The 24,173-nt window shown below is 41.5% G+C and overlaps 1 protein-coding gene across 2 annotated transcripts in view; it reads right to left on the bottom strand.

The window, feature by feature from the left end:
• Nucleotides 1–22,435, bottom strand: part of LOC311271157 (uncharacterized protein) — a 30,986-nt gene extending 8,551 nt beyond the window's left edge. The window contains exons 1-5 of one of the 2 annotated variants that reach the window (XM_084376688.1): nucleotides 21,977–22,435; nucleotides 15,932–16,130; nucleotides 15,424–15,589; nucleotides 14,346–14,630; nucleotides 12,473–13,447 (exon numbers count right to left, since the gene is read on the bottom strand). In XM_084376688.1, the coding sequence (XP_084232814.1) occupies nucleotides 12,473–13,447; nucleotides 14,346–14,630; nucleotides 15,424–15,589; nucleotides 15,932–15,978 (1,473 nt within the window). In that variant the 5' untranslated portion in view covers nucleotides 15,979–16,130; nucleotides 21,977–22,435. The remainder of the gene's footprint in view (nucleotides 1–12,472; nucleotides 13,448–14,345; nucleotides 14,631–15,423; nucleotides 15,590–15,931; nucleotides 16,131–21,976) is intronic. The other variant, XM_084376689.1, reaches the window with a different exon arrangement.
• Between the last annotated feature and the right edge of the window lie 1,738 nt (nucleotides 22,436–24,173).

The following is a 24,173-nucleotide window of genomic DNA, read 5'->3' as shown; positions in this document are numbered from 1 at the left end:
TCTAGGTGGTCAATCCCTCAGATGGCAATGTTTTGGCAGCTTAAGATCAACCAGGAAACTAGAATACCTCTGAAGCTTCTCGATGATCCAGTTCTTTTTGTTTTCTTTTGCGGTTTCGTGTAAAGGCATGGGGAAAACAAGTCTTTAAAATTCTTTAAAACACACACACACACACACACTGTTGGGCATCCCTGACCCTGAGGGAGCTGTTTTCAATCTCTCTTTGGCAGCTTCTCCCACACTCTCCCTTTTCCTTCTTTAGCTGTTTCAGAACACTTAAACTAAACTCTGGAGGATCAAGCTGGGGTTTCCCCTGGTAACACACACACAAACACACACATACACACACACACGGTTTCTCCGAGGGCTCTCCCTGTCCCTGGCAAGGATACACTGAACTGCGGGACTCCTGCCACACACACACACACACACAAACAAACGCACACAAACACAAACTCATTGACAAACAGAGACTCATGCTGCCTCCGACACACAAAGTCACACACACAAGGAGTTGTTTTCAACTTTAAAAGCTTTTATCACAGTGACCACAGACTTATTGAGGTCTAGCTCTCCCTGCTCTCCGGCTCTCCGGTCCACTTCTCTGTGACTTCGCTTCTGCAGATAAATCAATATTTAACTTTACAAGTCAGACACGTTAAAGTTCTGTCTGTTCCCTGCAGGACAAGGATGTTTGATGGACACATACGTGACGAGTCAAAGCAAATATTTGGAGAACAAAAAGAGTAACAAAGTGAGTTTAGCATAACGGTGAAAGTTACTTTTCCTAAGATAAATAAAAAACACTCTCCACTATCCTTCTTTTTCCTCGGAGCCAATACTCTCTATATCATTAAGTGCTAATCGTGCTGCATGTTGCAAAGCCTCATTGAAATCACAGCACCATAAATCACCCTCTTATTGAGTGACGTAGTCCAAAGAAAGACACCGTTTTTTATGCCTGCAGCATTACATCAGATGGAAAAACTCCAGATGTCTTGTTCTGTGGGCTTAAACAATGCTTGGCTGTGCAACTCTGTGGCAGAGCAACAGCAACAACAAAATGTCCCCTTAAAAACACTTCATAATGAGTTACACAGCGTTCATAACGGGTCTGAATACACTAGGATGCACTTTACATTATAACAGGTGTACAATCCACCCTCCAATGATTACCGTGAAGGTATTTTTCCTGAAATGTCCTTTGCTACAAATGTGCAAAGGATCATGGTATCGTGGTGTGATCTCACACATACAAGGTTTCCTGTGATCTGCAAATACCAAGAGCAATAATATTATGTCTACAAATAACCAGAGAGGGGATCAGAGAGGAGAGTGGAGAGGAGAGGAGAGGAGAGGAGAGGAGAGGAGAGGATGAGATAAGAGAGAGGAGGACCATAGAAGGAGATATATAACCCATGTCACATCATCTGGACCTGACGAAAATTCATCAGCTGATAGCATGACTATCTATGGTTAGATGCACGCACGCACAGACACACACACGCACACTTTCTCATCCATCTTCCCCTCTCTCTCTCTCTCTCTCTCTCTCTCTCTCTCTGTCTCTGTCTCATGTAGAATCACATGAGGGGGTTTTCTCTGCACCACTGAAGGAGAGAGAGAAAAAAAAAAACTCGGCCCCTTGTAAAAAGTAAAACACACACAGATCACATGGTGGAAACTGACTGCAAGGTGGGTCAACTGAAAGAGAGAGGCTTGAGCCTCTGACATCATCAGGATTATTAGTGTTTGACGGACGGTTTGGTAGCAAGTGGGGCTAAAAGTAAGAATAGTTACCTCCATCAAGGAGGTTATGTTTACACCTGTGCCTGTTTGTTTGTTGGTTTGTCAGCAGGATTGGAGAGAAACTACACAACACATTTCCACAAAATTTAGATGGAGGATGGGTCTCGGCCCAGAATAGACCCCATTAACTATTGGTGGGAATCCTGATAAAGGGACAGATCCAGGAATCTCTTCTTACTTTCTTTATCATTGCGAGGTGATTTGGGACAATTTCGGTCATTTCTCAGAGAACGAACGGCTTTTTATGAAAAGAATCAGGCGTATTTAGATGGTTGGTATCTTTGCGTGAGACTAAAAGGGAACTGTTGGGCCTTTGTGGCGTTTTCTAATGTTCATTATCAATTAATCTGTCGAAAATTAATTGTTTAGGCAATGAAATGTCAAACAAATTATGAAAAATGCAAAGTGACATCTTTAAATTTGTTCTTTTGTCCAACAAACGGTCCAAAACCTAAAGACTCGTCTGTTGTTTTGTTTTTTTGTGAGAGAGATGACAGTGGCCTGGAGGCAACAGGTAACATCCAGGCGAAGCTTACCATGTGTCATTGTATGAATAGAAACATATGTCAGCTAGCCCTGAATAATTAAAGATTTGGCAGCAAAAAGAAAAAAGCTCACACACTTCCCTCTGATTTCCAATCAATTTAAATGTTCTGCCTGTTAACTATAGGAAACACAACAGTAATGAGTCTTTTCAGACCACCAGAAGGGCAGAACTGAGTTCAACTCAATGGTTTTCCCCTTCTGCTCATTTTTTCCAGTAAGCGAGAGTATCAAGCTACAGCTTGGTAAGTATCCAGGGTCTGCACTTTCTCTGTCAACTCAGACTGTCATCCATCTACCGTGTTGCCTACTAACAGCTGGTGTGTGTGTGTGTGAGTGTGTGAGCTGTGGAGGGCAAGAGAGGGAAAAGGGAGAAAGAGAGACGTCTGGACTGTCTCAAGTCTGAGCTCTCACAGACACAGTGTGTAGATTTACGAGGAAGACATTAAAATGCAATCAGAGGAAGAGAGGAGAAGTGAGGTTTGTGTGTGATTCACCAGCGCTATGATTACCCAATAAAATCGAACTCCAAAAGCTGTCAAACATCACTAAACAAGGACTAAATCCAGGTATGAAAAGCATGCTACAAGCCTGACATAAAAGTACCTGAAGGTGGCTGGTGCTGAGGTGGATGATGGTAATGATAAAGAAGACTCCCACTGACACAACAACACTCCACACTGAACACAGCCATGCCGACCACATCATGGCCGATGGGGCTTTCTGTCAGCCGGGCAGGTGACAAACAGACAGGTCTGACTATCTGTCCAGCTCTCCTGCAAAACTCTGTCGCTCTCTCCGTGTGCTTTTAAAACTCAGGCTCCCTCTATCTACACCCCACCGGGATTTACACGAGCGTGTGCGGTGATAAACAATTGAAGATCATTTGATTGGCAAAACAGAGGACAAACATTATCTGCACATGCAAATCTCCACTCAGGTCACAACGTTTGAAAGACACAGACGGAGCTGAGCGCGTGTGAATGAGTGTGTGTGGGTGTGTTAGTGTGAATGCACGCGATCTACTGGGAGGCTTCGTAGAAAAAGCAAAGTAAACCTGCACGTTCGCACACATTGTACAACTTCTATAGGTTTGAGTGCGCGTCTAGGTGTGCAATGAGTATGTTCGACACAGAGATATTGTGACAGACGTTACAACACGAGCTAAAATAGACAAAAGGAAGCAGCCTAAACAGCAGCTCCCACACGAAGCTACTACGGTGCATCTTCAGACTGTGATTTCAACAACTTGCCATGTACATAAATCAATTTCAACATTTTCTACCTTACATTTATTCTTACTGACAGGGTTTAAGTTATAAATGTCTTACAGTAGCTGGTGAAACGATAATTTCACAGCTGCCAGGTGGCAATCTGTGTGCGAAAATAACATTTGCATAAATGTGTCTAGTGTAAGACCTGAAGATAAAAGATGTTCATGGAAAGTCAAGGTTTGTGTAGACAATGACTGATATTACTCGTATTATATTTGCACTTGTAGACGCATCCTCAGAATTTCTAAAGTAAGTTTTTGCACAAACGATTCAAAGATGCAGGACACTTTTAAATAGAAGACTTTTCTAAGCATCAGAGCACACATTGAAAGCAGGACACCCTCTGTTCAAGCCTCTCATCCGAAATCACGTTTTACAACCCAGTTAAAGTCAATCTGTTCAGTCTAATCCAGTCCGTTGGTTCCCATGAGCAGCTCTCCTTTGCTGCCATTTTGAGCCTTTTTCACATATTGAATTTGGAGATAATGCTGCAGTTTCTTTAAGATAATGTTCTACACTTGTTCTTCTCCACACCAGCTCTGGTGCAAACAATCGACATACATGTAGTCATCTTGGGAGTCCTGAACATGTTTAGTTCCTCCATCTTATTCGGTATAAAAATCAATTTTGACAGACTTAGATCGTTATAGATTTTACAGGCAATACGCAATTATGCCAAAGCAAATAGTGCTCGATTAGCCGTTTCATGAGGTGGTTAATCTAATATCGCTGTGTCTTTGTTGTTCAACATCATAACTAGATCATCAGCATCAGAAAGCAACATGTTCACAGTAGATCCACATGGGGAGCAGGTCGTAATGGATGGATGATGAACGGGTCGATCGCAGGACTTTCGTCCAGAAGATTGGGGTTCCTGTCTTTTGTGGAACTTTTTGTAATATTTTTGACTCATTATCTTCAGTTCCATTTTTTATTTTCAGTGGCTGCCACAGTTGGTTGGGTTTACGCAACAAATGTACCTGCTTAGGTTCAGGAAAAAACAGAGCTTGGGTAAAAACAATTGTTTTTCTACATAGGTCGAATGTGAAAGCAGTTTATAACGACCGATATTTACGTTTCTTGTCAGCCAGCAAACATTAGTGGCCCTAGTAAATATCACAGCAGCAAAGGAGGAAGTCAGGTGAAGTAGGAGTAGAAGAGTAGTAGAGATCAAGTCCTCACAGGGTGGAGGTAAGGTTTAAAAAGCACAGGACTTTTATCCAGGAGTTATTTTAACTAAAGTAACATAGTAAAGTTGAATCCAAACCACAACATTTTCCCAAACAACAGTACACCTGTTGCTGCAGCGGTGCTATATGTCGTTTTGGGAGACGCTTGCAATCGACATATTCAGTCATTTAGGTATGAGGATGTGTTACTTTCACAATATTAACCACTAATATCATTATCTTTATCTTTTTTCCGGTCAATGTCACAAAGCTATAACATCACAAAACATGATTGGTCAGTTGCAATGATGCTCCTGGAGCAACATTATGATGTTGTAGGATATCAAATCGTGCTAATTTGGTAAAGTCAGTTTTAGTGTGAGGAGAATTTGCATTTTTCGTAAATGAACGAAGCAATGAATTAGCAAGGCCTCACACAAACACACTGTCTCTCTGCCTACATTTCCCTCAAAGTCAGCCTCTTTGTCTCTCTCTCTCTCATCTTTTTCTGGCTCGATGCTCTCCGGCGGTCTCTCCTATCTCTATCCCCAGACCAGCTGGATGACAAGCGGGGAGCAGGAAAAACAGTAAAGTTTCCATTGAGAGAGAGAGAGAGAGGGAGAGAGAGAGAGAGAGAGAGAGAGAGAGAGAGAGAGAGAGAGAGGAAATGGTAAGAGAAGGAACTTCTTGCAGACAGGAAGTGGGGGGGTTGCCGCTTGCCTCAGCGACAGTATTTTCCACATCCGCCGCTGACTACAAACAAAAGAAAGAAAGAAAAAAAGGCCTTGCCCTCCGTAAACAACAGAAAGAGCACGGAGGAAAAAAGAAGCACTGAGGCAAAGAGTTTCTACTGGCCACTTTTGGTTATTATCTTCTCGAAACGTGCATTGTGTTTTTCAACATGCTTTAATGCAAGATGCATTTGCATACGTCAAGTTACTTACTGAACTGTGCAATTATCACATGCAGTATTGAAAAGGGTGTTGCTCCAACGTTAAGAAGAGATGTAAGGGCATTTTAAGAGAATTAGGGTTACACAGGGCAACCAGACAGCTCTCATTTGCACGGAGGAATGAATAGGAGGCGGCGGAGAGCGGTGAGAATGTTGAAAAAGAAAGCAAAAAAAAAAGCTTGGGGCAAAGGGTAACTCTGGGTTACAAATGTGTAATGTGAAGAAGCAGGGGAAACACTGATGCATGCTGATGTTTTCAACGGAGAAGCACTGAGGAAACAACAAGCCTGATATCGCTCACCACAAGGTCCCCTTGCAGATACAAATATTGCAACTGTCTGAGTCTGCAAAGTTTAGACTGAGAGGCACACACACACACACACAAGCCACACTCAAACACATGCACACAGACAAAATTAAACTGCAAGGAGTGTGATGCAGGCTAAACAACGTGCGGTAGATGCTTTGAGAGGGCTTGATAAATCTCTTAGCAACCAAGGCTGGCCAGTGGAAAAATAGCTTTGCAAAAAAATGTGACGGCTGTATAGAGGTGAGAAAAAGGGGACGCCTAAAAGAAAAAAAGGGTAAGATGCTTGTGACCTGGCAGTTCAGTTACTGAATAATGACTAAGAAACATTAAAGATGACATCTGACTTTAAATCTAGCCTGAAGTACATGTAAAACAAAAAAAAAAAGAAGAACTTTAACGAGTTTCTTTGCTTGCTCACTTATCAGAAGAATAAGCTATAAAAGCATGGTCATGTTATTGTGCAACTTTTTAATCTAATATAAAAAAAACAGCACAGAAATCTACCAAACAGTCAACACAAGTTCTGTTTATATAGCAACTAGGCAACTTTTTTAAGACAGAAATGTTGAAATTAAGTACACAGAATAAAAACAATAAGACAAACTAATAAAGAGAATTTCAGATCAACAGAATATGAAGAAATATCAGTTTTAATCTTATGTCAGAGGCATCCATGCATTTTATTAAAGTTAGCATGCTAACCAGCAAGCCCCTAGCCAATTTTCAAGAGGTGATAGTCCGATTAAACACTACCAGTCCACCGAGGCTCCGAGCTAATACAAATTACTTAGCTTAGTAGCTAATTAGCTAGTTACCAGCTGTGTTTGGAGATGTTTAAAATATGAATTTGACAGGTGGCCGATTCTTACATATTGCACCCGTCAATGTTAAACGATAAGGTCTTCAGCTTGGATTTGAAACTAGTAGCATTGTCCCAAGTCTCAAGCTGGCAGCTTCCCCAATAATTATTTTTGAGTGAACAGTATTACTACGAGCCGTGTTTTACGTCCCTTTTCTGCAGAAACACTTGCGTTCTCTAATCGGCAGGGTTTCCCCAGCTCTGAAAGCATGCGAAACCACCTTTCACTTCTGCACTGGATCCAGTGCTAGATAACCAAACTGTCTTTTCAAAAACCAAACTGTCAGCTCCTGTAGCTGCGGTCCGACCCGACTCTTCCACGGTCAGGGGCACCTCGAACACGCACACACATGCACGCCAGCAAGCTTGCACAAAAACACCAAATAAAGAATTGACCGGTGTTTCCCCTCTCACAGTAAATCAAGTAGGCACTCTGTAACACACACACACAAATTGAGTTGGACACACACCCATAAACTTGAAGACTTTCTGTCGCGCGCGCACACACACACACACACACACACACACACACACACAGCTGTGAGAGGGAAACTCGGTTTGACGTCACAGTGCTGCTAGGCAACCGGCCGCCGTGGTAGTGAAGATTTTCCACTGCAGTACAAACACAGTGAGTTTCTCAGAGTGTGTGTGTGTGTGTGTGCTTATATTTTGTGTCGACCCACTTGAGTTACAGTTCAGGACATAAAAGTGAAGCTTTTTCGTCCAGTCCAGTCCACCAAGAGAGATGAAGTCCGACTCACATTTTGAAAAGGATTATAAGAAAAGGGATGTGAGCCAGTGTGACATAAGTTACAGTGTGTTTGTGAGAGTACTGTGTTGTTCTGCAGAGTGCAACCAGCAAAAAGTTGTGGTGTCGTGTGGACAGAGGGCGTGTCAGCGTTAGCATACATGAGTGTGTGTTTTACAGTTGAGTGGCAAGGATGCAATCTTCGTTTCAAAAGAAAAATCTGTCGAAGAACCACAGGAGGATCAGAGATTGTCACGCTTTGCTTACAGTACAGACGGCACGAGTAGCAACACACCTTTCGCAACACACCATTCACAGTGTTCGTAAGTCCTGCCCCACTGCAGCTTAAGCTCCACTAGCCTAAGCCGAAAATACGATGCTAGGGGTTTTCTGCACGAGTTTAAACACAGCGAGTTTATATTTTTATTGTAGTTCAGTTTTTTAGAGCTGCAACTAACAATTCTCCGATGATAAATAGTTTAACGATGAATCTATTTCCAAAATTAATTGGATTTTCCGTAGATGATGATTGATAGACTAAGACTGTAGAACTAATGAAAAAGAGGTCAATTAATTTTGTTAGCAACTACAAAGACGTGTTCAGCTGCTGATAAATGGTTTTTCCAACTCATTTGTGCACATTTCAGTGCTATTTGTCTGTTTTGATAAAGTGTCTGCTTTGTAGTCAAATCTCAAAAGGTAATTTTCCAAGTCTTTTGCATCTTCCTTCCATCTTCTCTGTTTGGCTTGAAACTACTCTGCCGGGTGTGGAGATGATACTTAAAGGTCAATTGGTGTCGTGTCATAACTGTGCTGCTGGCAAATATGTTTCTTTTCATTCCTCAGAACTTAACAGAAATTTTGTAGAAAAAAAAACAGATGCCAATCTACTGCAGGTGCCCTTTCACCGCCAATTCACTCGAATGAGGGAAACACTGGCAGTACATATGTGCCTTCTAACCTTGGAGAGCTGCCCGGGAGTCAAAAGATCAGCCAGAAAAAGTGCCTATATATGGCTCTGTTCAGATTCCAGCCTCTGCCAGCTAAGCGTACACGATATAATCCAAAAGTTAGTGACCAAAACAAGGCAGATGTGTTTGACAGATGTGAAATATGAAAATGTCATGGGTGAATGATGCAAAAGGAGCAGGATAACGATGACGCAGAGCTCTATAATAAAAAACATCAACTTAAGACTGTGCTCAATATATTTTGCAGAGATCTCTCGTGTTGCAATATATCTGCATATTTTCCAGGAACATCTTTAAAGGGACAGTTCACCCCCAAAATACATATTTTTCCTCTTACCTGTAGTGATATATACCACATGTAGATTGTTTTGATGTGAGTTTCTGAGTTTTGGAGATACTGGCCTGCTGTTGAATATAATGTAACCAGATGGCACTCGGCTTGTGGTGGCAAAAGAAATACATTTGAAAAACTCAACAGCAATGTCTCTTTATCACGAAGACATATCACAGCGCAGAAGGAAGCGTGCATCTGCTTATTCTGACAGTGCGGGTTTGAACATTAATGGCATCCTCCTTGGCTGAGCTATAACGTTAGCTAGCTTAGTTAGCAAGCCACTCATCTGTGAGTTAGCCTCCTTCTGCACAGTGATTTTGAAAGAAAATAGTTCCTGCATGAAACTGCTCACAACAAGGTCTGTGGATTATCTTGAGTAACCGGGTCATGAGACATTGCTGTGGAGTTTTTCAGATTTCTTTTTAATTTTTGTCGGCACTTTGAGCAACACAAGCCAGGTGCCATCTAGTCCCATTATATTAGGGGGGGGGGGGGGGGGGGGGGCAGACATCTCTACAGCTGATATCTGGATTTTTGCTTTTGGGGTGAACTGTCCACTCAAATGTCCTTAAAGTGTTGGGATCTGATGTTTATTGTTATATAAATAAATAAAGTCCCTCTTAAAACAAATAGCCAGGAGAAGAGGAGATATGTTCCCTTTAATGTCGGTTTAATAAGACAACATGTACAGTAAATATCGTCCAACGTTTCCTCTCCTGCTCTCCTTCATTTATCTCTTTCTTTCTTTCTGTCTAACTCTCGAGCTCACTCTGTTCGTCTCTGTCAGTATCACTCCTCTTCACTCTCTTTCTCCCTCTCTTCTTTCCTACATACCTCCCACACAAGCAAGCATGCTTTATGTGTATCTGCATGTCTGCCTCTTGCACACACACACACACACACACACACACACACACACACACACACACACACACACACCCACACAAGGTTTTCTTAAAGTACGGATCAAGAACTGTGACAGGCTACAGACAAGAACATGAATAACCTGTATGTTTGACATCTCTGTGCTACGATGGGGGGAAATCCAGACTTTTACTGGGAAATATAAAACATAAAACTTTCCTTCAGTCAGCTGCAGGCGCCAGCAGGAGCCGATGCCTCTTCCTTTGCCAGGATAAAGGAGAAAAAACACTGACCGGAAATATGCAAAGAGCAATACAAACACTATTCAAATCCTTCAGCCAAATTCATTTAAACAAATTGTTTGTAATCCACGCCAAGTGGGAGAGCTGGGGCATTGGTTTAGGGATTGGTTACCTGATTAAGTATGCATCCAGCACACATAAACAGGAGTCTTATAATCTTGCACGGCAAAATACGATCATTACGAGGACAGTTTTTTCTGTTGGTGCTTCCTCTAATGATGAAAGCAAAAACGGGAAACTGTTACGATAACTTAAAACGTGATTATGAGCCACAAACCTAAAATATAAAGATGTTTGTTGTGCGAGGTCCTTAAAAAAGGGACACTTATGGGACATCATTTATTGGAAACACTGGTACATATCAGTTATAAAATCTTTTGTTAAATCGTGTTTCAAAGCAGAAGAGAGATGGCCTCGTGAACTTATCCCGGCTACAAATAAAAACACATCCACCCACCCACCCACACGCACACATACCCAAACAGGCCTCAGCCTCCTCTTTGAACGGCATCCAAAAGCAGGCAAAGACTAAGTGTGTGTGACTGGTGAATTCTCTTGCTTTCCCTTTTTCTATCACCCGTGCTCGCTCTCACACACACACACACCCTCACGTTACCCCCCCACCTACACACACACACACACACACACACACTCAGGTCGGGGCACAGAGCTAGCTTTGTTACCGTGAATGTCAACCATTACTCAGGCAGAGAGCTCTGGCCAATTTGACACAGGAGCACCCAGCAACATGAAAAGGCAAACACACACATACACTGACGTGCACACATCTTGAGGCCTAATCACGAATGAAGAGTCACATCAAGACAGACTCTTTCCCACATCTGGCTAGTTGCAAGTCGCCACTTCTGCACAAACTGGTTTTGAGTTTTGACGCGTGACCTCGGACGCCTCGGATTATTTGTGATTCTCAAGAACATCAAGGTTTTAGTTCAGGATGAGTTACAGGACTTTTCACGCCTTCGCAAACGGGAATACTTCTGTGATGTAAGCTCGTCCCTTTCTGCGTTCCTATAGAGCTGAATTTTAGAAAGTAGCAGCTAAAAACTCAAAATGCAATAAACTGATGCAATGAAAAAGGAACAAGACTAAAGCTATCATACTATTTAAAATGCCAGAAGAAGATGTCATATGACCCAGTATACAGTATGTCTGATACAACTGGCAAAAATACCAGGATGTCCTCCTGTATCCACTTGCATTTTGTAGTATGCAAGCCGGCAAGCTTTTCTGGTTATTCTGACCCACAATCCTTTGTGCAGCAGAGGATACAACACATCAACTGAGCCGCTGAAGCAGCACAGACGGATGACGGCTCATTGAAGCTGGTTTCCAAATCGTAGACTTTTTCTTTTAACTTATGAATTAGGCAATACAGACTCCAACAGATGTGTGAGCAAGACGGTCAAAGTTTAAGCCACAATGTTATGATTCAGTAATATTTCACCAGTAGTTTTTTCACACTGCATATTGCGAGAGTTGACCCATGGATGACTTAACCCCTTTTTATACAGACATTGTTAATCCAAGGTTACCTAAAGCCCAGGGCGACGCGGTTCACACTGCATTTCCTGGGTTGGATGTCTGTTGGAACACGCTCACGCTTACATGGAAAATGACGCGTGATTACTCTGTTTACATAAGCCCCGTTTCACACTGGCGTCTTTTAACCCTGTGTTCGGTCAATTTTCATAACCCCACAAACTAACCCTGCAGCAACCCCTAAGCTAACGTGCAAGGACTACGCCAGTATGAATGCTTTCTTAGCCTGGCACTAAGAAGTATGACTAGTATGTACTTTCTGAGGGCAGCTGCAGTACGCACTAAAAGTTAGTTAGACTCTACAGCCATGACAAATGCTAACATCGGGATGCTAAGATGGTGGTAGTATGCTAATGTTTGCTAATGAGCACTGTATCCAAATTTTGTGGCTGTCTACGTAGAAGATGTTGACATATTTCTCAGAGTAGATAAAATGTTTGACCTGCTGGTGACGCAAGAGGAAAAAGTCAGAGGACCACCAAAGTCATTAGGATTCATCCTCTGGGGAGCATAAAATTCTGTACAAAACTTTCATGGCAGTATCAAATAGATATAAAAGTCATGACCATTGCCATTCCAAGAGCGAGCCAAGCTAAAAATATGTTGGTATATTCCTGTAGTGACATTTTGTACAATTCCCATATGGTCTAACAGTTGGATAATATATGGCTATCCCACCAAAGGCAGTTTCCAAAGGTCATTGCCATTTTTAGCTACAAAGAGTCTACTAAATCTTCAGCTTCACTAGCAGACACAATCTCACTTGGCTCTACTTACTGCTTTCTGTCTGGAAGTGAGAAGTGCAGGGTTGAGAAGCTGCTCTCCTTTCTCCGTATCACTGGAAACATCCTCCTCCGACTCTTCCCAAGAAGAGGAGAAACCGGCCGAGGAGGCAGAGGAGGACGACAGCTTCCTGAGGGAGCGGATGGAGGAGTTCGGCTCAGGCACAGGGCTAGAGCTGGGGCTCGGTGTGGAGCACAGTCCCTGGTCTTCAGAAGTTTGAGGCTGGCTTTCCAGACCATGGTCAGTTATTATGACTGCAGGGATGGCGGGAAGGATGGAGGGAGAGTGGTTGGAGGTGTGATCTGTGATGTCCAGCAAACAAGGGGCGCTCTCATCACTTTGTGCAGGAAAAGCAGGGGTTTCTGGGTTAAGCTCCAACCTGTTTGTCTCTGTCTGGAGCGGGATCCCAAGACACAACCGGTCCTGTTTCTCATCTCTCACTTCTCTCTCTGTCCTTGCATCTCCCAGCATTTGTTTGTTTTCTACCTCCTCTCCGTCTTTTTCTCCCTCCTTTTCTCTCAGTCCGTCTCCCTCTTTCATCTCTCTGTTTGATGCTGCAACCGGGTTTAAAGTCTCAGGGGAACCCTGAACAACAAACAGTCCATCTAAACAGGGAGTTTGCATTGTTGTTTTTGAATGGCGGCCATTTTGACCAATCAGTGTCTTGATCTCAGTGTTTGTTTGCGTAGCACTGCTGTCCTTGTCACCATCATCCCTTTCTCCTCCTCTCCTGTCTCTATCCATTGCTTCCTCCTCCCTCTCTCTTCCATTCTGGACCACAGGGGGAACTTTACGCTCTTGTGGGTGGGTCATTGGGCATTCAAGAGCCGTGTTTCGCTGACTTAGATCGAAAGGGTTTTGGCTAGGCGACCGTCTCGGAGATCGAGGGCTGCGCTGGAGCTCGCTGTTGAGCACCTGGGTACGAATTCCCGAAATGTGGGCCTCGAAAATGCCAACTTTTCCCCTGACCTGAAAGACACAGAGAAAATAAGGGTCTAAATGCAGCTACAGTTTCTTTGGTCTAACTGTAGATTTTATCATTTCACAGGTGCACTGGCACCAGCAAAGCCTTCACCTGATGTGAGGAAGATAAACTGACAAGACAGAAAAAGGCAAAATATCTTAATGTACTACTAATATTAAAGAGAATTAAAAATACAAATGAGCCACAGTGTTTTCCCAGTTTTGGCATGAAACAGACTGCATTGAAAAATGAACTGTTGGCAAGCTACAAGCTCAATGTGTGACTGTCTGCAGTTTCAAACTGAGTACAAATGTAGGCTGGAGTATAAAAATAAAACAGGAATTTAGCCAATGAACAGTAGTTATGTAAATTTCTATGTAAAGTGAAGGAAATAACGAAATATTTTAAAGCACTTGATCATCAAATTTAATTTTCCAGATAATCTGCATTGATTTCAAAGCTGAGAATCACATTTTCCTTTAATCAATTTATATTTATTTTCATTTTACAAGTGTGAACAGTCCAAGGCAAGTAATTTAAAGTCAGGATAGGACAAAATAACAAAATAGTCTTTTTTTCAGAATGACAGAGACCAATTCTCAGCTTTCTTGTTGTTATGACATAAGAGAAAGAGCCAGATAACGTATACGCAGTAGTAGTAGTAGTAGTAGCTCGAGTAACTGTTGCTTTTTGGGATCCTCACAGCTGGAAGAGAGCAGCTCTTAAAGGCACTGTTCTGACTTGCCCAACAAATTAAGTAGTAAATCCTTCATGGTTTGAATATATTTCTCTCTGTTTCTTAATGATTGCATTCCAAGTAAAGACTGATGTAGAGCATGACGAGAGACAAAAGACGAAGACAGAGATGCAGTTAAACAGACAAAGAGGCACATCTGAAATCACCTCGACGTTCTGCAGCTCTCTGTGGATCTGCAGCAGCTGTGCCTGGCGTCTCCTCTCCTCCCGCTTCTCTCCTCCTCCCGTCTCTCCTCCCCTCTCCTCCTGTGTCTCTCCTTCCCCTCGCTCCTCGCAGCCGGGTGAGCTCAGTCGTCGGACCCGCTGGCCCACATTGACTCCCAGGAGCTCCGGGCTCCGCGGGGAAGGGGAGCGAGCGCGAGGGGCGGGGTTAGGGGAGAGCGAGGATGGAGGGGGGAAGACGAAGGTTCGACCCAGGCTGCGTGGGCTGGTCTAGGAGAGGACGCCACAAGAAGGGATTAGGGCCGCTCCAAAAATCTCATATTAGTTAATGGCAACAATCCTCAGTTATTTAGTACCAAACAAATGCGAGATATTTCTTTCCTTTATGATTTACGGTTATTTCAGTATTTTCTTTAGAGCGCAACGATGTAAGTTTTACTGAACAGTGGCCACTGTAGCCACAAGGGGAAATTACAGCACCACAGCAAGAGAAGCTAGAAGGTCGTGTGAAACAGCACAGGAGTTGTGGTGACGGTGAACTGATGCAGTTATGTCAGTTAATACAAAAATACCAAACAGTTTGCTAAAATTAGCCGCCACAGGCTACAGGTCATACCAGACCGAGTAAGGCTGTAGCAGCAAAAAACCCCTGAATGTGTTGAGCTGAGCGCAGGTGTGTTTTATTGCTTATGTGATGTTTCTTTCAAAGGTTACAGTCGCAACTAAAAGAGCACTAAACTCACGTGACTAACGTTAGTTCTTCCTGGTTCTCTCCTACAGCTCGAGTGGAATGCTGTTGGATTGGTTCAACCAAAGTGGATATGGGAATAAAGTGACAACTTACTGGGAATGACATACTGGTTAATCTAATCTTGAATCTTAAATTCAAACTGAGCTGAATCTTTAGGTATATGCTTACACTGTAGTGCTGACACGGAAAACTGAATAGATTTGAATATGTTTTCTGTTGTTTAGGAATTTCACAGTAGGGGAAGTTTTAGGACAACACATACATAGTTTTCTCAAAGACAGCTCTCACAGGTCGGATGTAGATCTGAGTTACCTTAGGGCTGGTTGGGCTGTAGAGACCGCCACTGAGTGTTCCCCCAGCCAGTAACTGACAGTAGGTGCTCCGATCTGGAACCGGCAGCACAGGTCGACCGACTGGACTGGTTCTAGCTGCAGAGGTGGTACTAGAGGAGCCTGGCTGGGTGTGAAACTGATTACTGCTGCAGAGAGGAGAGGAGAGGGCTGGTTAGTTTGTGCATATATCAAATTATTATTATTTTTTTTTTAAAAGGTGGCAACTATCATAATGGAAGTGTTAAATTTTGTTGGCTCTTTAAAAAATACATATATTCTTAGTGATTAGACAATATTTCATGTAAATCCACATGTTTTGCGGCTGGATGGGTTTCTAAATGTAAATTGTTCTATAATTAAATATAAGTAGAAACAAATTTTACCAGTCTGGACTAACAGCTTGTCACCCGTAACAAAACATACTGACCAAATGGGTTTAAAGTATTAAAGCATTTATGCTACAAAAACTCTCCCCAAAAAAAACTGACTTGTTCATGACGCTGAGGCCGTTCAGGTTCAGGGCAGAGGCTGCCATCCCCGCGGCCAGGCCAGGGGCTCTGAGTGCTGGGTACACATCTGACAATCTCCCCTGAAGCTGCAGGGAGGCGTGGAGAACAGCTTTCAGTGTTTCCTCTGAAGTCAGTCGGCAGCGGCAACTCCACACGGCAGGGAAATCTGCACCCAGCGCTAGAAAAAAAAAAGAAAGAAACTAAAGTCAAGCAGGGACGTGTCAAACAAAGAAAGTCTTTTTTAAAAAAAAGGTAGAACACGTCCTATTTCCCATTCCTGGAAAGCCATCCCATACTGTGTTATGGACAAAGAAGATTATTCATGATGTCCTGTTGATAACTCAAAATAGATATCATTGTTCATGCTGGGATTAAAACTAAATAAAGGAAAATTTAAGTGAAGATGAAAGTGGGACAGACAGAGAGATACAAATTAATACTGGCTCAGTGAAAACAATTTGCCTTTTCTTTTGTGAATGTTTCATAGAAGCTGAGATTTGTTTAAAGCTCATTTGAATTAAACAGCTGTTTTATTACAGAGTCCAATGTTTGTCTTTTCAGTGCCAAATGCTTTTCTCATCTCAAACTACATAACTAGATTCTACACCTCTTCTTTGATCCTACAGCAGAACGGCATTAAAACATCTTTGAGTTCAGCAACACGGCGGCCACAAGTTCAGCCTGACCAGACTTCTTGCTCTACTCGACACTGTAGCTCCAGACTGTTTGAAAATTGCTTCAGTCTAAAAATAAAAATAACTTCAAGGTAGCATTCTTTCAGGGTGAAAATGAGGGAGGCACGTGGAAAAGGGCAGAGAGATGAAGTTATGGAGAAACATGCAGGGAGGGAGAATGAGAAAGGGCAGCAGGCAGAGAGAAGCAAACAGCAGAATTAAAACACAGAAGAAGAGAAAAAGCGAGGGAAAAGGCGAGAGTTCATCTATGGAATCACCTCGATCTAAAGTGACGCAGATAAATGTGTAGAGACGCTGAAGGTCACTGACTGAGCACTTCTCTTTTTGCGTGTTCACTGTAGAAACTGAAAGTCACAATCATGCCGCAGGAGGCTCATTTGCTATGCTACTTTCTTTTCTTTTTTTGAAAATTAGGTGAATATCTTAAATCAAAAACAACTGGCTGTGTTTTATGATCATTTGATTTGAAATGCTAAGTTTGATTTCAAGAAAAAACATGACCTGAGCTTTTTATTTTGGGCTGCGAGAGCACGGTCTAATAAGCCTTACAAGAAACAGGCATTCAGGAACCAAAACCTGTCGTTCTAGCTTCTCAATCAAGACGGTTGGGAGGTGAACTGCTGGAAGGGAACTACTCTAGAGCCTGCTATTTGCAGAATGAATTAGACGGATACACTCGGGCTGTTTTCTGTGGTCCAGTGAGGGCTGGAGGATATGGCCTTCAGATAATAATCAGACATTTTTAAGCTAATTTGGGATACATAATCTATATCTCGATATTGTGAAATCTCCTCAAAAGCTGTTCATACATGCAAAGGACTGGGCATCAAAAAACAAATATCACAATATTTTTGGCTAAATAAAGCAATTTTGATGTTGCAACAATATGGGATGGCTATAGATGCTTTCATTAAATACTAATACAATGAGATTTTTGATAAATAATTGGTGATGTGGATATAATGACTAAGTGTAAAGACAAGTATTATGCCACATCATGATATAACAATATTTAAAATCTAAGACGATATATAGTCTCATAACAAGATAACGATACCATATCAATGTCTTTCCCACCCTTAGGCAACACAAATTTTTTTTAAAGGGTAACTCCACCTATTTACACACTGAAGTGATGTTTACAGATCTTGGGGAGTACGACTGCATTTGTGAAAAATAGTAATCTAAAGCCTTTTGTGGCTCCAGAGGAAGCTACATGTGATCTGATAAACTGCCTCCAGTGATGTCACTCAGTGGCTAAGTTGCATTGTGGGTAATGTAGGCGCCAGGTTATGAAAAGGGAAAAAAAATGCGTGGAATAAAAAATATATCTTTTGTTCTACTGTATGGATTTTGATCATTTGTCCATAATGAGTCCAACAATATTTTAGACCAGTGGACGGCATTACCCACAATGCAACATAGCCAGTGAGTAACATCAATGGATGCTATTTTTACGATGACATGCACCTTCCTCTGGAGCCACAAAGGACTTGAACTGCTTTTTTTTTGGTATGCAGCAGTACTTCCTGAGACCTTGGACCTGTAAACGGGCTTTAATATGTCAAATTGGTTGAGTTAAACTACGAGCTTAAAAATAACAACAGTAGTGATGTCCTCAACTCTAGCAGTCTGTATTTGATTCGGACAGATGAGTGAGTATCCAGAGTTTGTTGACTTACAGTCTGCTTTGTATAACGTGTGAGATAAGCTCAATGGTCATCACTGGTGTGCAGCAAAACTGTCAACAATAAGTCTAGACTACAGGCAAATTATATTCTTTAGTATGAAATGTCAAATGCCAAGTGATCACTTTACATAAGAGTGTATTCAGTAAAATATTTACTAGCAGTGAAGTGGGACGCGTCTGTTGCAGACTAGCACCATGTAATCACTTCTGTCCTGCAGACTTCTCAGCAAAACTAAACCTCAGCTGCAAAATGAGAACAAATCCATTTCAGTCCACTTCTGAGGCCCGTTCAGGCATACCGGCATCCTCGTCATGTGCAGAGCTGCCAGAAACTGCCTTGGGACGTGTGTTGATTGCAGATAAGTTAAGACTTCAATTCATGAACAACAGGGTAAACATGGGATTTCCTTGTGAGGCAGTGACGCAGATAGAGATAGAGGCAGGAAATAATCTGAATGGCTCTACCAGAGCAGGTTTTTTCACACTGTATAATAACTTCTCTTTGCTTATTGGACACAAACACCCACTAGAGTTTCTGTAAAAACAAGGCCTCGGATAGGTAAAGAAAGTTAGGGAGAGAAAGAGGGGGGAAAAGAGAGCGCTGAGTGAAAGAAAGAGGAGCGAGGAAGGAAAGAGAGGTGTTTACACGCTATTTTGGTCTATTTGTCTATTCTGAAGCTTTCATGCAGAAGCAGAGGATTTACTTTCTGTGAGACGGCTCAGTTGCTGTAATGAAGCAGCACTGGGCACCGGGAACCATTTTCACACTGCTTGTTGCACATGGTTAGCTGCATCCAAAAGGCCTTTTCTCTCTCGTTCTGCACTGACGGACAGAACTGGATCCTCTGAATTCTTGATTAAAGTTTAATCGGAAAAAGCACGAACGTGGTACATAAAATAAAATGTCTCATATATTAAACCCTTGGCTGATCAACAAGTTGCTTCACACGAGAAAAGGCCAGAACAGATATAATACCATAATACAAGACACATTTTGTCTCTATCAACAACACACCTTTAGCATGCTAAAACATTCAAACGCAATAGAAAAGGGAACAACACTGAAGCAAATACTGGCTGTGATGATTGTGATATAACCGCAGATGTAAACCACCACCTCAGAATGTTGTCTTTGTTTCAGGGCAGCCTAATGTCAGATTGAGTGGGACTGTGTGAGTACTCAAACTGTCCACTTGCCTACACAAGTGGGCAATAAGCCTACATGCAGCACGCTAAAAGCAACTCAGCTGATTAGAAGTTTACAAGATGCTGATGCTGATTTTTCTTAAAGATTTACACAAGCAGATGCAAGGCTAGGGAGGATACGATGCAATCAATATACATATGATAATATTGTGTAAATAACCTGCTTCTTTCCATTATCTCGTTGAGATAGTAGGTGGCTTTAATGCCCTTTAATGTTGGTCACAAAAAAAGAAGAAGACACAGTTACTAGCTGGCTAGTTACAACCACAGTTTGTGGCTCATACTGCTGCACAAAATCATGTTGGATGAAATGAGAGACGTGAGCAAGACACACTACGCTAAGAGTGAGTAGACCTCACGATAATATCATTATCGTAAAGCTTAATGGACCCCAGAAGGATTAAAAAGGCCTCAAGACGGCCTGAGGGGCACCTAAACAAAATTAGAAACAACCAGCTGCAGCAGTCGTTGTAGACAGATCTTTAAAAATCAATTATAGGGCTGCAACAAATGATAATCAATTATCTACAGATTATTTTCTTGATCAACCATTTATTCTATAAATTCTCAATAAATTGTGAAAAATGCTCGTGACAATTTTCCCGGTGCTCAAAGTGACGTCTTCAAATCGCAGTCCAAAACTCAGAAGGCTCTTCATTTACAACCATAAATAACAAAGAAGCTTCACATTTAAGAAGCTGGAAACAACAAATGTTTGACATTTTTGTTGAAAATTGACTGAAACGATTATTCGATTATCAATTTAGTCGTGAATCAATTTTCTTTCCATTGATTCATCAATTAATCTACTAATCGTCGCAGCCTGAATTGATGATTAATTCATGTCAATTTTTAAGCAAACTTGCTAAACTAGCCAATCTTTTTCAATATGACAAAATATCGTCTTGTATCAAAGTTACCTGAATATCTTCGGGTTTTGGGCAAAACAAGTAGACATTTGATGAAGTTTGGAAAAACAAAGACATTCTACAAATAGGCAGACTAATCAATAGCAATAATATCACTAGTTCCAGCCAAAGAAATAACCTCTTATCTAACGCAATCTAATGCTAACATAATGCACGTGTTGGGCTCTTGTAGTTGGTCACATTTTGGATTTGGTTGAAATTGCTTTTACAGCCTCACGTCCGTCTCGTCAGTCCCTCTATCCCCTCCAGCTCTCTTTGTATTAGAGATGCACAGAGCACTCAGATACTTGTTTAGCTACAGAGCAAATTTGAGTGGGTTTCAGTTACACAAATGTCAATACTTGAGTTTCTGTTATTCAGAATATACCTCTACAGCGACAGTCGATGAAAGATCAACATAAATGCGACTCCAGTCTTGTCTAAGTAACATTATGGCTGAGTATAAAGCATTATTTAAGCGCTGTATATCACTGGAAATCAGCTGTTATCTAAAAATAAGTGCGACTTTAATCAGAAAACAAACATTAAAGTGAAAACGACTAAGACTCAAGATGACCTTAAGTCATAAAAGTACAATTGTGTTTATTAAAGATTAGCAGAGTGACAGACATATCTGTCGGCTGATATTATTGGTAGATATCGGAAAATCGCAGATATACCAGAATCAGCGTATATATTGACCAATATGAGTTTGTTTTTTTGGTTTTACAGAACAGGGGGAAAAAAAGGACTTTAGGTAGTTTATGAATATTAAATGTCTGGGGAAGTTTACTGTTTCAGTGCTTGTACAGTACAGTTTATTGTTAAAACTACAAAAAAAATCCTGGCTCCTTTACATTCATTACAACTTTTTTTCAGAAGTGTTTGGTAACCACGTGGGAGGGATCATAGCAAAAAAATTAATTAATTAAAAAAGCATGTTTATGTATATATTCTGTGTATATTTGCTCCCCAATAAACAAATAAAGATAAAAAATACTATCAGTTGTGCTCTGAAAACAAGGAAAATTTATTTTCAACCTACTCAAATACACTGGCTTCCCACTTGGCGAGTCAAAATATCAAAATATTCACAATGGAAATATTGATAATGTGATATTAATACACATAAAACGGGATTACTGATTAATCCAACGAACATTATCGGCCTTGTGCATCTTTTCTTCACGAGTTAACAGCCTTTTCACTTGTAATTTAGTAGCTGATGTGGTATTGTAATTGTTATTTTTGTACACTTTTCTGTGAGACCCAACTCCTCGCTTGTGTTTTTCAGAGAGATATCGCGATAATATCGTGAATTCGATAATCATGTAGTTATAGTCTGATATCATGACAGCCCCCTTATCCCCCCCACACAGACTCAAAGGATGCCAGGGGCCTATAATCCTGACAACTTTCACTGTCAGCTCTCCACCTCTACTGTCATTAAAGTGTAATAAACTCCATCCCAACAACTACAGCCAGTCTCCTCGGGAGGGATGGAGGTCGTGACATGACATCTTACCTCAGCGCTGCCCCGTCCTCTCCGAGCCTCCTCCGGGACGCACACCGACTATCACAGCCAGATACCAACACTTGTTGAGGGGAGGATGAATCTTCTCCGTCTGATACTCGAGTCACAAAACATGCACAGACTCAGCTCCTCGCACAAACACAAAAAAAACCTTTATCTTCTCCTCTTGAGTGTTTCTTCCATACACGAAGTTGCTCGACGTTGTCCTTCTTTCTTCTTCTTTCTTCTTCTTCTTCTTCTTCACCAACAATCCTCCTCCACAGAAGAAAGATTCAAAATGTCTTTCTCCTCCTCTCCACCAGTGTGGTCTTCTCCCTGGTTGTTTTCAGGAGGACTTCACAGCAGCGGAGTGCCCTCACGGTTTTGCTCTCGGGGGTAGATACGTTTTCTCCGGGAGGGTTTTTCTCCTGTTGTCATGCTGCAGCTCGACACCTCTGCGTCCGTAGTAAAGCGCTGTTTGTCTGAGAGTTTGAAGCCGGAAGCGACGAGACAGCCTCCCTCTCTCTCTCCCTCTCTCTCTCTCTGTCTCTCTCTCTCACGCACGCAGGGTACACGCACGTGCAGCGCGGGGAAGCCCTCGTATTAGCATAACGTATGCGTGCACAAGCGCGTGAGCAAACTTAGCAAGAAGTGAACAATAAAGTGAATAACTTCTGTAACTTCTTCCACTGAATAGATTGTGCAGACTTGTAGTGCTACTTTTCAGGTATACGTCGGCAGGCAGCGGTGGAGGAAGTATTCACATCCTTGTTTACTTACATACAAGTATTCAATAACACACTGTGAGTAGTCCTGCGAGACACCTACAGTGAACATGTATATATCGTTATGTTATTGTAACCCATGCATTAAAGGTGCATTATGTAGTTTTGGGGGAGATACTGTAAATAAACAAACTCTCTGTCTTCATGACTGAATGAACTGAATAAACAAACTGACATTAAAGGACAACACGGTTTCATACTGTGTTACTTTGTTTATATGTGGCGGACCCTGCCACCTCTCTAGCTTCAAACAGTGCTCTGGGGACCTTATTTTCCTCTGAGAACAGCTTGTTTATTCAGTTATTGAATAAATAAACATTACTCATTAATATTGTTCATACTAAAATTCTGGTTTTGAATGTCTCCTCCAAAACTACATACCGCCCCTTTAAATGTAAAAGCAGGACTTTACAGGTGTAGTTGGTTTGATCTCATTTGTAACTATTTTGTACAGGAAGGCAAAAGGGGTCATTTTCATCTCCAGACTTGTAGTGCTACCTTTCAGGTATGTGTAGGCAGGCAGCAGTGGAGGAAGTATTCACATCCTTGTTTACTTAAGTACAAGTATTAAATAACACACTGTGAGTAGTCCTGCGAGTCACCTACAGTCAAAAAGTAACTCCGGAGAAAGTATGTTAGTGTTGTAAAGGTACTCAATGTGGAAATATGTCATTATGTTATTATAACCCATGCATTAAAGGTGCATTATGTAGTTTGGGGGATGACATTTTAAACAGAAGACAAAGATCTAAATAAGCAAACTCTCTTCGTTTGACTGATTGAACTGAATAAACAAACTGACGTTAAAGGACAACACGGTCCTTCAAACAGTGCTCTGGGGACCTAATTTAAAATGTTAATGTAATTTAAAATGTTAAAATGCTACGGCAAGGTGTACAAACCATAGAAGTATAATAGAAACATGTTTTTATTGCGATGATGGAGGAAGTGCATGGATTATTCTATTTAAGTAAGCGTTGCACTTCCCCAATGTAAAAATACATCTTCATAAACCACTTCACGTAAGTAATCACACAGAAGCAGACCGTCATCGGTAAAACTTACTTTCATATGCACAATATGTATAAGGAAGTACTCATTATGCAGCATGCATTATGTAGTGTTATACTATATACAAGTGTGTATAATACATAACAATGTGTGTTACATTAAAGCTAAATGTTGTCGTAGGTTGAGTGTTACAACTCTAGATACTGTTACAAAAATATTGTACCATATTTTATAAGTTGATCATGTATTTTAAATGTTAAATCGTAATCTGAAAAGCAAAAATAAACATGTAGAAGAGTGGAAAGATAAATTATCTTATAACTTTATGCTCAGATAAAGTACACATGGCCATCATCGCTCCACCCTACACACACTAATAGATACAATACATATACATCAACATTAAGTGAGAA

Source organism: Pagrus pagrus (assembly GCF_965226575.1).
Source record: "Pagrus pagrus genome assembly, chromosome: 16".
In the NCBI taxonomy this organism is placed as follows: Eukaryota; Metazoa; Chordata; class Actinopteri; order Spariformes; family Sparidae; genus Pagrus; species Pagrus pagrus.
The sequence above is the reverse complement of the archived record's forward strand: the minus strand, read 5'-3'. Positions and strand labels throughout refer to the sequence as shown.